Raw genomic sequence first — 15,392 nt, forward strand, 5'->3', positions numbered from 1 at the left:
TGAATGATTCATGTAGTCATTTAGCAAAAAAAAAAAAATAATGGTTACATGTACACTATAAATTCTTATTAGATACTAGTCAATTGGTTTTTTTATGCCTATATATTTGTTTTTTTCACAGGATGGGGCAAAAATCAATCAACTCATTTATAGTATTGCTTAATTAAGTTAATCTTAGAATGAAAACAACTAACTCTTACTGTTTTCTTCTATGAAATATGATTTTTACAGGATTTTTTTATTTTTCTAAATAGGGTTGGTGAAAATTTGATAGGAGACCAGAAAAAGAATAATAAATGACTTGTAGGTATATGAAAATCTTTAGTTTTATTTAGACTATAATTATCATTTAATCTTTGGAACTGAGAATTCTTAGAGTTTTTATGATTATTATCAAGTTTTTGACATCTTTGGCAGAATATACCAGGTAAATAAAAACTTAAGACCTTATTCTTAAATGCTCCCATGAAGATGTTCCTCTAAATAACGTGGAATCTAAAGTGGAGAAAACAAAAATATGCCTTCCTCTTTTCAGTGGAGACGTTAGGGAGTAATATTGCATGTGTATTCTGTCTAAAACTGAGCTGTGTATTTTTTTTCTCCTTGAAAAATCTTTGTTCTAAAGGAAGACTTTCTGAATAGGGAACAGTCACTATGGGGAAGATGAGGTAATAGGAAAGAGGAAATAGAAGATGTTTGGAATTGAAAGTAGCATAAAAACTAAAGACTTCAATTCTAAATCATAGGTAATCCTTAGTCTGGAATTATCTCTTGCTTTTACTAAATAACTGATCCAGTGCCTATGATTATATATTTCCTACTAATATATAACTGCTAATCTTCATTGCCAGAAGGGTCCATAATAACTACCACCACCTATTGGGCATGAATATTTCTTCTCCCACATGCTGAGAGCTGTCTATTCTGGCCTTATCTTTACTCCTTACACAAGACCCTCATTCTCTCCTCTCTGTGCCTTTGTAGTAGTTGTCCACATATCTTGAACTCACTTTTTGCCATTTCTTAGAGTCCTCTCATTCTTTGAGTATCAGGTATCAGGTTCCTCATTCTCCTAACTGCTAGTATTCTTTCTCCTGAATTATCTTGTATTTAACTATATTATATATAGTTGTATTTATTGACTATATTTCAGCTATGAATTACATTAGAATGTAAACTACTTTTGACTTTTTCCTGAAAGGAAATAGAATAATGATGTTCTCCTTTAATGTTGTTTTTAGTAAATCTTGGAAGGAGTGTGAATCAATCCTGGATTAGTCCTGTAAAATAAAACTGATACTTCAAAGGATAACTAATTTAGTGTTTTGTACATAAAAGAAATTATTTCCATATAGACTTTTATTAAAGCTTTATTAGTCTATTGAAGAGAGCTTGACTTTTGACATATTTCACAAGCCCCATCTTTTAAATCCAAGTAGAATTCTAAATGGCAGCACATCTTGAGCTATTTATGATTAAATAGATGTGATCAGTGATAGATTGGTAGGACTTATCTAGAAGGAAAGATTTCATATATATATTCTATTGACTGGTTGAAGGCCAGACTTGGTAAGTTTGGAAAACTTCATTAAGAAAGTTGAGCATCAAAATGTTATCAAAATGTGCATACCCTTTGACCCAGCATCCCAAAGAGATCTTAAAGAAGGGAAAGGGACCTGTATGTGCAAGAAATGTTTGTGGCAGCCCGCTTTGTAGTGGGCAGAAACTGGAAACTACATGGATGCCATCAATTGGAGAATGGTTGAATAAATTGTAGTATATGAATTATGGAATATTATTGTTCTGTAAGAAAATGACCAACGGGATGATTTCAGAAAGGCCTGGAGCGACTTACATGAACTGATGCTGAGTGAAATGAGTAGGACCAGGAGATCATTATATATTTCAACAACAATACTATATGAAGATCAATTTTGATGGATGTGGCTATTTTCAACAGTGAGATGAACCAAATCAGTTCCAATAGAGCAGTAATGAACTGAACCAGCTACATCCAGCAAAAGAACTTCAGGGAGATGACTATGAACCACTACATAGAATTCCCAATCCCTCTAATGTTGTCTGCCTGCATTTTTGATTTCCTTCACAGGCTAATTGTACATTATTTCAAAGTCCAATTCTTTTTGTACAGCAAAACCACTGTTTGGACATGTATACATATATTGTATTTAATTTATACTTTAACATATTGAACATGTATTGGTCAACCTGCCATCTGGGGGAGGGGGGAAGGAGGGGAAAAATTAGAACAAAAGGTTTGGTAATTGTCAGTGTTGTAAAATTACCCATGCATGTATCTGGTAAATAAAAACTATTATTAAAAAAAAAAGGAAAGAAAATTGAGCATCAAGTGATTAATATTTTTGGCCATAACAACTCATTTATATATTTAAATAAGTACTCTATGTTGATTGCACTGCGTACCCATAAAAATGAACATAGATTGTTGGAAGAAGCTTTAAGTACTTTGCCCTATCTCATCACTGAATATTTTTTCCACAAGTGCAAATTATGTTCTCCCATTATATCTCTATAGAGGATCTACTAAATTAGATTTCTCCTCTTTATCTTTCAACATTTTATAGATTTGGTGAACATATCAGTAGCATAACACTTTTTATCTCTTGCTTTTACTAAATAATTGATCCAATGCCTATGATTATATATTTCCTACTAATATATAAATGCTAATCTTCATTGCCAGAAGGGTCCAAAACAACTACCACCACCTTTTGGGCATGGATATTTCCTCTCCCACATGCTGAGATCTGTCTAGTCTGGCCTTATCTTTACTCTTTACACAAGACCCTCATTCTCTCCTCTCTGTGCCTTTGTAGTAGTTGTCCACATATCTTGAACTCACTTTTTGCCATTTCTTAGAGTCCTCTCATTCTTTGAGTCATAGCTCAGGGATCAGGTTCCTCATTCTCCTAACTGCTAGTATTCTTTCTCCTGAATTATCTTGTATTTAACTATATTATATATAGTTGTATTTGTTGACTATATTTCAGCTATGAATTACATTAGTATGTAAACTCCTTTTGAATAGAAATATATATATATATATATTATTATTATTTTTTTTTACCAAAAATACAAGTCAAGATTATAATAAAATATTTCATTCTGTTCTGTTGTTCCTTTATAGTTTAGAAGTATTTTACTCTTTGAAGGTGGCATTCTATATCAAGTGAAGTAATGTATGTAAAATTATTTTGATAGTATTCTACTATTTGTAATAATAGTTTAATGGTCATACTTAAAAGGATTTAGGAAATGATAAATATTTTGTGTTTAACTTTTTTTTTTTTCCCTTTCAGTTTGTCAAATGTGGATATGCAGGCTCTAATTTTCCAGAACACATCTTTCCAGCTTTGGTTGGAAGACCTATTATCAGATCAACCACCAAAGTGGGAAATATTGAAATCAAGGTAATATTTTATTTATAAGTAAAACAGGAATGAAATCTATGATGTTATCTGAAATAATTTTTGTTAAACAAAACAGCGGTCAAGCAAAGTGAAGCATTAATGTCAATTTAAATCTAATTTTGTTACTTTGTGACTACAGCATATATTTGGAATAAAATACATATTAGGTTCTGTATATAATACTTAATATTCTACTGAGGTTTTAATCCGGGCTATACAATAGAGTGATTTTTAGAATGCTTTGTTCTTTAAAATTCAAAAGGTCTTTTTCTATCGTTCTATTTTATAGGGCAACTGCTGTTATATAAATGCTGCTTTGGAAACTTGCTCATTTTCTTTCAATGCTTTGTGGCCTGATCCTGTACTTTTTCACAGTATAGCTGTGGAAAACTTTGGATGCCATGTAAATATGTGTTCTGCTCAACTAACATTACCAACCTCCTATACTCTGCCTTAGGAGGAAGCTATGCATGTCTTCCATTTGGCTTTTGCCCAAAGGTTCTCTGGTGTACTATTTCTTAGTCTTGGAATGGGGAGAGCAAGCAGGTAATATAGAATGTTTTGCCCCTTAGAGTCCAGGAACAGTAATTGAAAGTTGTTCATGAATGAGCTAGTATTGTAGGTCTTAGTTATGTAGCCTTTTTGTAAGACTTCTGGGTCCTATTAGAACACCATGTCACTTGCATTAGAGGTTAGGATGCAGTCAGTCTTTGGAGGTGGAGATCTACAGTAAAGTATAGATTTATAGTAATAGTCATTTGTTTTCTTGCTAAGTTATTTATTAGCTCAGTGAATAAATGTACTAACTGATACTTATTTTTTTTAATCCTAAATTACATGTAAAATCTTTTTTAAAAGGCTTTTAAAAAGACTTTGCTTCTTCATATCAAGAAAAAAAAAGAACAAAAATCACCAGAGAAACCTATAACAAATTGAAACAGTGGAAATAGATTTTAAAACAGAAATAAGTTGTTTGAAATAAGAAATGGATATATTAATTTCTAGCTAAAATCCCTTACAGCTTTAAAATTGTTATGATATCTTATTTTCCAAATACCTTTTTCTTTAATTCTGAACAAATTCCATCTTGAAATTTAAATCTTAATTTCAATTTGGGCATAATTATGATCACATAAGTTAAGCATTTAATGATTGCAATAAATATGATTACCTTTCTTAAACTGAAATTAATGCTATCCTTTTTATTTGATGATATGCCTAGTTGAAAGTTTAAAATGCCATTTCTACTTTATCAGAAGATTAAAAATAGTATTAGCATATTTAAAGAGTGTTGTATAGTTGTAACTTATCCTCAAATATTTGTTCATATATTTTGTACATACATGCCCTCATTCTAGGAAGTGTTTCATTTTACATTTAAAGCCATGGAATGGTCATGGACTAGGTTTTCATTCTCTCCATGACTTTTGCTGTAAATGCAAATTTATTAGCAAGAGGGGACATTTCCCCCACAAGAGATTTGCCTACTGTTCTCCACTGGTTCATTCTGATCAACTTGCCATGCCTTTTGAACTTAGAACATCATATAATTAAGGTTGAAAAAATGTGGCATAAAGGATGTGACTAATCCATGCTTTCTTGCAAGAACCAGAAATCACAGCCTTGAACTACCTACCTAGAGAAGGTCTTTGTTTCCTTTTTTTTTTTTTTTTTTTTTTTTTTTTTTAACTTTCAGAAAATCAGATGTTAATAACATTAATTAATGAATTTGGAGAAATGCTTGGAATTTGAAATTACCTGTTTGGTAGATACGTTCTGTTTCATTCTTTTTGGCTTAAACAGCTAAACATTTAAGTCATAAATAGCAAATTCCATTTATAAATAAAGTGCCTGAACTTTCCTTTTTTTTTTTAGGGTTGATGATACTGACCATGTTAATTTGCCCCTGATTTTATTAACTCAGTAAAAATCATAGCAGTACTGCATCTGACTTCTACTTAATTTGTCTCTCTTGCTTGTGTGTTTAAAATTTTTAGTGAGGATTTTATTTAGGCCTTTCTGACTCTTACTTCTACCTTCTCTCTCTTCTCCTTTCTTGACCTGTTGAAGTAGAATAACAAGATGGTAAGTGAGGTTATACCATGCTCTGTTTGTTTTCCACTTTTGCTTTATGGGACCAGTAGCTGTTATTTTGTGTCCCTTAGTATTTGGGAGGGGGGATATTTCCATAATTTTTTTTAATACATTCATTCATTTTTTAAAAACTTTTTTTTTCTTTCATTGCTTCAGTTTAGTGGCAACTAATTTAAGTCTTATGCTTTTTTTCTGAATGGGACATGTACCAAGGACCAAACATTCTAATCACTAACATAGTCTTGACTTTTTTTTGTCTACCATGTAGAAAAATTTAATAGTAAAATGGAATGTGGTGTGCATTATATTAAAATTCAAGTGATTCTGAACAGGATTAAGTGGTAGAGAAAAGAATCAGTAGAATTTTCAAGTTGCAAGTAAGTTTAATTGACATAGCTGTGTTCATTCAAATATTGTACTCATAGCTATGTATATTTTTCATGCTTTATGCTATCTGCAAAGTGTCAGTAAAATTTTTATATTCAAGTGAAATGTAAATGGAGGAAAAGGAAGGAAGCAATATTGATCAGTTTCTTCTATTATCACTAGTGAGGAGTAATAGAAACCACAAGTGTGTGGCTAAGAAAAAGAGAATACTCATAAGAATTTCAGCTATCAATGTTCATTTCACTTATTCAAATAAATATAGTTATACAGTAACCTTTTCTTGTGATTACCATAGCTTTGTCCCCAGAAGATTTGTTGTTCTGCCCTTTTATTACATTTGAGATTTAAGAATTTAAAAAAAAATACTTATTTTTGAATATTTTTAAAGACTTTAACATGCTTTCCCTGCTTGAAATTAAGAATGTTGAATGATTCTAGTAAATGTACAAAAGCATTTTAAATATTTAGTCTTTGTCATATTAGTTTCCTATTAAATATCAAATAATCTAAAAAGATGGGGAAATGCCTAGGCTTAATCCAAAATAAGTATCAAAATTTAATATTAAAAAAATCTAAAAAGGTACAGATTAATAGTAGATTGAATGTTATAAACATTTTTGTGGAAAGTAATATGTGTACAACAATATACCATGTGCTTTTCATTGAGTGTTTGTAGTTACTGCAAAATGCAGATTGTTTAGAATCTTTAATTTAGTCACATACTTCAGAATTTTTCTTATTGATAATTGGAATTTGCACTGCCTGCTGTTTGCAAAATATAATTTTTGCTGCTTGTTGTATGTATTAATATCTTTCTAAAGGCATTTCAGATAGTTACCATAATTTCTAATTCTTTTCAGGCAACAAGTGATGTTTTAGGCTTGAGTACCCAGTGAAGACTACTGCTATCAAGAGAGTAGTAAAGCCTGAGGCCTGACCTTATAGCTCACACCTTGTTTCAAAGGTCTGAGGGCAGGATGCATGATTTTCTCAGTAGGTTTTGTTTTAAGAAGTTGAGGTACTCTTTGAAAGAGTACATTATGTTATTGTTATTGTATTAAAATCTTAGTCATAGGTAACAATTCATAGAAAGGTAACACACATAATTGACATTTATTCATTCACATTTTTATTGTATTTTTTTTTTTCTTCTTTTCCAAATTCCCTATATGCTGAAGAATAGTAAAGATAATTGAGAAATTTCTTTCAGTTTTTTGGGGTGAAGCAAGTTAAGTGACTTGCCTAGGGTCACATATCTGTTAAATGTAAAATATCTTGAGGTCAGATTAGAACTCAGATCTATCCATTGTGCCACTTATCTGCCCCTTCAGTAATTTTAAGTATTGTCAAAATAAGATGTAGAATTGGTTGTGAGGATATATACCATTGGGACAGATTTTTCCTAAAATGAAGCATTTGTACAGAGTTAAATTAGTGAAATTGTAAAGCATGATTATTTTACTGAATAATAATAATACTGATGATTCATGCTGGCCTTAATAAGGCTTATATAGTACTTTGAGATTTGTTTTAAAAAAATTCTTCATAATAAACTTGTAGAATAGGAAAGGTGTATGTTGTAGATCCCATGTTATAATTCTTGAAACTGATGATTAGAGAATAGTCAGTGTTGGAGCCAGCATTTGAACTCAACTCTGTTGAGAAGTTTTGTGTGTTTTTTTTCCCTACATTTCTTCTAATAACCTTATGTAAGCTATTAAAAATGTATAAAAGACAAGACAATGTATACCAAAATGTGTTAAAATTAAGGTTAAATTTCCACAGGAGTGTTGAGTATCTTAAGGATTCAAGTGCTGATACATTTATTAATTCTTGATTTTTTATCTTTTATGAGTGATACTGAAGTATTAAAATGTTTAAAGAATCAAGCACTTATAATACTTCAGTTTTAAAAAGGGCTAATCATAAATAAGGTGAGCACTGTAATTTTATTGCCTCCTGATAAATGTGGTAGAATTCCTTTTCAGCTTTTTCTTGTTGTTTTTAAATGTTTATATAGCTTATTTGTTAGAAATCTTAGTTTTTTTTCCAATAGGATTCTCCTCCCTAATCTTAAGACTGAATGTGTTTAATAGTGTTGCTCTCTTCTTCCTTAAAGAATATTTTAGAGATGGGCATTTTTAGGAAAAAACAGTATTGACTAATTCCTTATATTTTGTGCCTAATTGTCATTAATCATTGGAGGAAAAAAGTTTTATTTCTGTAATTCTTTCCCAAAAATTATAATATTGTATAGTTGGATAATATTAATGCTGATATAATTGGAAGCAGAGTGTATCTCTGTGTGTATATGTGTATATATCTATATCTATATAGATATAGATATATACACACACACACACACATATATATATATACAGATAGATAATGGGTCTTATGTGTGATATCATGTTTTTTTGAAATGCTTTTGAGGTTTACATTATTGTTCATACTAGGGAAACTTATTGAAAGAGTTGGGGCTTTTCCCCTAAACATTTAGTTACCTTAATACTCATTTGGGATATAAACTTTGGATTAGGCTGACATGCTGTTTGGGGCTGGCATAGGGATAAGTATATATTATGCTGATGTAAAATTGTGGCCCCTTTTTTTGATTTAACTATTCTATATCTTTCAGATAGTTAGTACTACCATTTTGGTAACAAGAAGAATATTCACAATATGTTAAATTGAACATTTTTCTATCAACTTATTTTCTCCCTTTTCATATATAATCTAACCTTTCACATACTTTATTATTTAAGTATTAGATCAAAAGCAACAATGAAAACCACACAGAAAGCCCTTTAGTATAACAAAATGTAGGATTTATTTATACTAATAACTCTTTCTTTTGGGATCATAAAAACAGAAGGTAAGATCAGTTTATTGTTTCAAAGTACAATTATATATTGAAATTTGTCATTCAAAAATGAAACTTTTCAAAGTGCTTTTGAAAGACCAGAGTTTAATGTGTCACTGAAAACTGGTAAGGGGAAGTGTATATTTGAAAGAATTGCAGTGAATCAGGGATTGTTGTTTCTTAAAATATAAAAGAAATGTGATTTTTTTTTTTTTTTTAAGAACTTGTATATAAAATTTGGAATAGTTTAACATGTTCCTGTTGTAATTTTTAGGATCTTATGGTTGGTGATGAGGCAAGTGAATTGCGATCAATGTTAGAAGTAAACTATCCTATGGAAAATGGCATAGTTCGAAACTGGGATGATATGAAGCATCTGTGGGACTATACATTTGGACCAGAAAAACTTAACATAGATACCAGAAATTGTAAAATCTTACTTACGGAACCTCCTATGAACCCAACAAAAAACAGGGAGAAGATTGTGGAGGTAAATTTAAGATGGGGTTTATGTATATACATTTTTCTGTGAGAAAATTTCAAAATTAGAAAGATCCAAAAAAATGTTCTTTTTCCCAAATTTTGGAGATATGAATGACTTTCCAAAATAAGGTAAGTAGCCAAAGGGAAGAAGAGTAAAGAAAGTTTGAGTCGTCAACAATATGGGTATTAGTCTCCTGTATTTCTATAGCTTTTTAAAATATTGACCTAGTGAAAGATTTTGAGCCATAGTAGGCCCACCAAAAGAATCTAGTTCAACTCTTTTACAATAGAACAAACTGTATTCAGGGTCTTGACTAATTTCACATTCTCAGTGGTGGCAAAAGCAAGATTATAGCCTAGATCTTCTATTTGTTAGGTTGCATGTTAGGAGTATTTAGCTATAATGTGTAAGGTAAGTTTATCTTATTCCAATGAGCATAGCTGTGAAGCTAGTAGCTTTTTTTAAAATGTAGGTATTTTAAATTAAAAATGGACTTGTTTTGAAATATGGTTAGCTTAGTTTTTCATTTTGTACTTGTTGTAGCCCAGGGCTGATTCTATCTTAAATTAATTTAAACATGGTTACACTTCCCTTTTTGAAGATTAACACAATTGTAAGCCATTGTTCTTTTAAAAGGTCTTGAACACAGGGACAGGTTATTTCCTGGAATATTGCTAGCATTTAAGTTAAAGATATTAAAAGTCTGAGCTTAGCTATCAAATTATATTTTTAAAATTTCGTTCAGCTATTTATTAAGTACCTGATATGTGTAAAGCCTGTGTAAATACAAGCCGCGATACAGGAATAATTAAGACTTGCTTCCTGACCTAGCAGAGCTTAAAGATATCTCTGCTATTCTGAATTGGATTTACCATTTTTATATTGGAATTCTGTGTTTTTAAGTATAAATTTGTCTAAAACTGATGATATCTTTTTTTTTTTTTTTTTTTTTTTTAAATAAATAAAAGGTTTATTGTAGGAATTTGGAAGTAAAGCTCAGTTAGAAAGATGCCAGGGCCGAAGGTGGCCGCTAGGCGGGCAGGAACCCTTACATGGCTGGAAGGATACCATGTGTTGGCTGGGAGGGCTCCTGCAAACTGATAATATCTAATTAAAAAATTATTCTATTAATATCAAGAAGAAGAAGAAACTCATTTGTATAGCATTTTGAAGTTTGCAAACTGCCCTCTTCACAACCCTGTGACATATAGATGTTATAATGTAAATACTCTCCTTTTACAGATTAAGGAAACTGAGGCTTTATGGAAGCTATTTTTAATATTACAAAAAACTTTAATGACTTTACTAATAATAGAAGGGAATTATTTACTGGATTCAGTGCAAGAGACAGAAAACTTTCAGGATTGCAAGCCATATAGTTCACCTTTTCTTAAAAAGAGGTATAAGAGGTATAGCTGAATGGTAGTGCAGTGAATAGAGTATCAGCTCTGGAGGAGGATCTGACTTCAAATGAGACACTTACCTAGGTGTGATGTGGGGCAAATCACTTAAACCTTGATTGCCTTTTTAAAAAAAAATGATAATGGAGTATGCTTGCCAAGATATCTCATGATATGATGTTTTGTTATATTTGTTGTCAGTATATTTAAATTTTATGAATTTTTTTTTTATGTTAAAATATTCACATTCTTTAAAACTTAAAAGGCATAGAATTTTCTCAACTTTCTTTTAATCAATGGGGATTAATATGCATAATCAAAAACTGAATAGTGTTCCCATTTGCATTAGATTTGAGGCCTTTGAATGTCATAGGTTCCCTCTGTCCCAGGAGTCACAACTCTGATCCAGTCAAAGTATAAGGCAATTTGCCTGTTCAAAGAAGTCCATTTCCCATTTGCTGCCCAACTGGCATGCTACCCTAGTAGGTAGGCGTAGAATCCTAAACTAGCAGGATTGCTTCATAGCAAGCAAATTCTAATTTTTGCCCAACCTCAGTAGGTGACTATATATGTTTTTAGTTCTTTGTCTTCTCTTGATATCCTTTTTTTCTTTTCTAAATTATTATCTCCATACAAAATAACGAGCTCTGATATTCTGCAATTTGAATTGAAATCTTTTTCCCACAGAAAGCATTGATTATAAGGTAGATTTGTTCTTTTGTAGAAGTCTTTAATTTTATTATGATTACTAAATAATTGAAATGCTTAGAATCTTCCATTTATATTATTTTGTTAAATTGGTCATGTGATTTCATTGAATTTCACAAAAATGTTATCAGACTAGGGAAACATGTAACTATTTAAGTAGTGAGAGTTGTGAAGACCAGACTCATGTTGAACGTGCACTGAATTGCATAGCATTGTCTTTCTGTAACATTTATTAAAAGAAAACTAATCAGTAAGTGAATAATACATAATGAAAGTTGAATAATTTTCTAAGGGTTTTCTGGTAGTCATGGATACTTTTAATTTCTTTTAGGTCATGTTTGAGACTTACCAGTTTTCTGGTGTATATGTAGCCATCCAGGCTGTTCTTACTTTGTATGCTCAAGGTAGGTGAAACAACTATCAGGGAACTATTTCTCAGTTATTCAATTTGTATGTTAGCTAATTCAAAGAAAACACATTCTTTTTTCAACTACATCATCTGTTGTGTATGCTCTAAATATTTTTTCAATACTGTAAATTTTAAATCTCTGAAATAATTTGGGAAAATTAGTCTATCATGGACTTTGAATTTCTAAAATTTCCTTTTGTTAAACAAGAAAAAAGTCTGGTATAGATATATATAAACCTATTTATTCAATACTGTTGAATCAAGGAAACACTTTTTTAGGCTTGTAATATTTTCTTTTACATTTATCTTAAAATTATGATGTTACTGGCAAAAAATACTGAGAAGTGGCACAAATACAAACATAGATACAGCAAGAGTTTCAATGATCATGGATGGGTGTAAAGGGCTGAAACTCTGTATAGGTGCACTGGAATCAGATAACTGAGTACTTAAGGCTAATTATCTATTGGACAATACTCTATTAGCATGTGCTTGGAAAAATGACCCTTCTCACTACTCTGTGCAGGCTCTATCCAGATATTCGGAGGAGGGAATAGGGAGTGGAGTAAGATAAGCCAGAGTCACTTTGGAGGAGGACAATGAGAAGGAAGGTTGGTGGCAGAGCCTCATGGAGTCTTGTCCATCCCCTTCTCTTCTCCCCCTAAAGACCAAGGACTTTTGCTTATCCTGACTCTGGCTGATTCTGGAGCCTCCAGGGGGCGGCTAACCCAGACTTCACAGATGGTAATTTTATAATGGACTAAAAAGGAAAAATTAAAATAGTTTGCAATAGGTATTTAACCTTTAGAGATATACTTTGTGCATATAATGCTGATTTGAATAAACCAAGGACTGTATCTACTAAATATTTCTAATTTTGGTATTTTGTGTGATTAACACTTTTAACTACTTATTAATGTGCTTTTTTGCTTTGCTTGTTTGCACAACTGAAACTTCTTTAAAATAAAAATTTTGTGATAGTCATCTACTGTCACATGAAAAATCTTAATTAAATCACTAATTATGAAGAAATTAAATATAGGTTTTTAAGCTTTAGGGAACCTACCCCCCATGCTAACAGTCTTCCTTCATATCTGTTATTATTTTAATGCAATGGAGCATACAGATTGTCCAGCATACATCTCTCTGGTGTCCCTCTTTACATAGCCTTTTTTATGCAATTTATAGTTGTTTCATTAATATTGTGACCATGGTGTTGGAACTACTTATGACTACCAACGATGAATGAAAATACACTTATAAGAATTTATTATATAAGTCTCTTCAACTGTAACTAAGTAATAAAGATACCAGATACTTATCTTTTGCCTTTTGAATGATCTGCCTTTTAATTCCAGAGACTATGGTTTCATAGTTTATAGCTGCTATACATCAGCACTAAAAGAACATTGTAATTTTTTTTTAATGGGCCTTTATTTTGAGAAGCAAGTGGAGACCAATAAAATTTTTTGTTTTCTTATAAATTGTATCTTTTTGGTCAAATAATTGCCTTTAAGGTGTAGAGAATATAGAATTTCATGATGATTGCTATTTGTGGGTTGTGTGGTTGTTTTTTTTTCCTATAGCATTTAGTTTGATAGAAGAAAATACAAAAGTTTTCTTAAGGTGTTCTACTTGTATTTGTCAGAATAAAACACGAAGTTTGTAAGATTGAAAGGTTAGCAAAAAACTTTGCTTAATCCACTAATTATCATAACATTAAGTGTATATCAGGGCACAAAACTTTTCTGTAGCTAGTGTTCTAGAAGATTTCCTATATCAAGTTGAAATAAAAAAATTTTTATTTGTGTATGGAGAGGTCCCTCAGATACATTATTTGTAAATAGCAGTGTATTAAATTGATTTATTAAAATTGATTTTTAAAATCTGACTTTTAAAATTAAAAATTTTTCAGTAATATTTTATTAATTGGATGAAAGCAGAGTTGTCATTCATCATCCTTGTAATGATAGAACTGGGGAAGGGATATATCATGTGTGTGGGATAACAGAATTTGAATCCAGAAATGTTTTTAACTGACTGGAATAATAAGTAAATGACATTCAGTGAGGATAAATGTGAACTCTTATACTTGGATTCAATTATGTAAGCAAAGATTGAGAGAGACAACTATTATTTATGATGGATTTCTAGTGTAATGTTAGTCATTAATGTTACATGGCAGTCAAAAAAGCTAATTTGAAATTAAGCTCAATCAAAAAAAGAAAAGAAAAGAAATTAGTGTCCAGAAAAAAAACTTTTTATAGTTCTATTCTACTCTGCACTGATTCAGTCCTCTTTGAACTGTTGTGGCTCACTCTGGGTATCACATTAAAGAAAGGAAATAGACAAATTAGTCCAGATAAGGGTGACTAAAATATTAGAGAGACTCAAAACTATTTGCATGGATTATTCAGAATATTTACTTTAAAGAGAAAACTATGATTATTGCCTTAAAATTTCTTAAGGGCTTTCATGTGGAATCAAGCTGACTTTATTTATTTATTTATTATTAATTTTATAATTATACATTTTTTTGACAGTATATATGCATGAGTAATTTTTTTTAATAACATTATCCCTTGTATTCATTTTTCCAGATTTTCCCCTCTCTCCCTCTACTCCCTCCCCTAGATGACAGGCAATCTCATACATTTTATGTCTTATAGTATAACCTAAGCTGACTTTCTTAATGGTTCATATAACCAAACAAGGACCCTGTCAAGAAAACCTGACTTTCAATCTGTCTCAGTCACTTAATAGCCCTTAATAGCCCCACTCTGGACAAGGCACTTAACCTCTCTGAGCCTAAGATTTTTTTCTTGCTAGGCCTTTTTTCTCTTAGTAGAAATAAATGAATGAACATTCAATTTGTAGCTATAGGCTGGCCAGTGTCTATTAAATGAAATTTTGAAAATTTTTGATACGATGATATTGTCTTAATAAAAATCTTAAGTTTTGATTTGTTTTTAATTTACACTGTTCATAACTAACCCTATCTTTTCCCCTCCTCATTTGACATCATTCAGATATTTTCCCTTACTGTGTCCTCCTTCACTCATCTCATGTAAAGAAGTGGCCTTTCATGCTAGAGAAAAACTCTCTACAGTCACCCTTGAATACCATACCATTTGTCTTCAGCAGATTCTGCCTTCTCATACCCTAAATTTTTGATTATTCTCTATCTTATTTCTTTCCATATCTAATTTAACACTTCTCAGTTTCCTTTGCTAGATTATCATCTAGATAACTCACTAACTATAGATATCCTCCAAAGCTCTGTTCCTGGGCCTTTTTTTTTTCTCTTCTCTTTTTGGAATTTCACTTAGTGATCTTAACCACTCACCTGAGTTGTTACTACTTTAGGCCCTCTCTCTACTACCATCATTTATAACCTCCTTTTGAGGTTCATTCAGTCCCTGTTTACCAAGATTCTGGTGGCTGTTGTCTAATGATCTCTTCCCATCCTTAATGCATTCATTAACTCTCTTTTCTTCCTAAACTTTTGTCTTTATACTGAGAGATTTCGACATACATATTGATTCTCTCTCAAATACCATGCCTTCTCAATTTCTCAACTTATTACCTATGATCC

At 31.2% G+C, this 15,392-nt stretch overlaps 1 protein-coding gene across 1 annotated transcript in view; it reads left to right on the forward strand.

Moving 5' to 3' along the window:
- Positions 1-15,392, forward strand: part of ACTR2 (actin related protein 2) — a 51,888-nt gene that overhangs the window by 13,165 nt on the left and 23,331 nt on the right. Inside the window, exons 2-4 of the mRNA XM_074287079.1 lie at positions 3,342-3,452; positions 9,071-9,286; positions 11,720-11,792. Of these exons, the coding sequence (XP_074143180.1) occupies positions 3,342-3,452; positions 9,071-9,286; positions 11,720-11,792 (400 nt within the window). The remainder of the gene's footprint in view (positions 1-3,341; positions 3,453-9,070; positions 9,287-11,719; positions 11,793-15,392) is intronic.

This window comes from Sminthopsis crassicaudata, chromosome 2 (genome assembly GCF_048593235.1).
Source record: "Sminthopsis crassicaudata isolate SCR6 chromosome 2, ASM4859323v1, whole genome shotgun sequence".
NCBI lineage: Eukaryota > Metazoa > Chordata > Mammalia > Dasyuromorphia > Dasyuridae > Sminthopsis > Sminthopsis crassicaudata.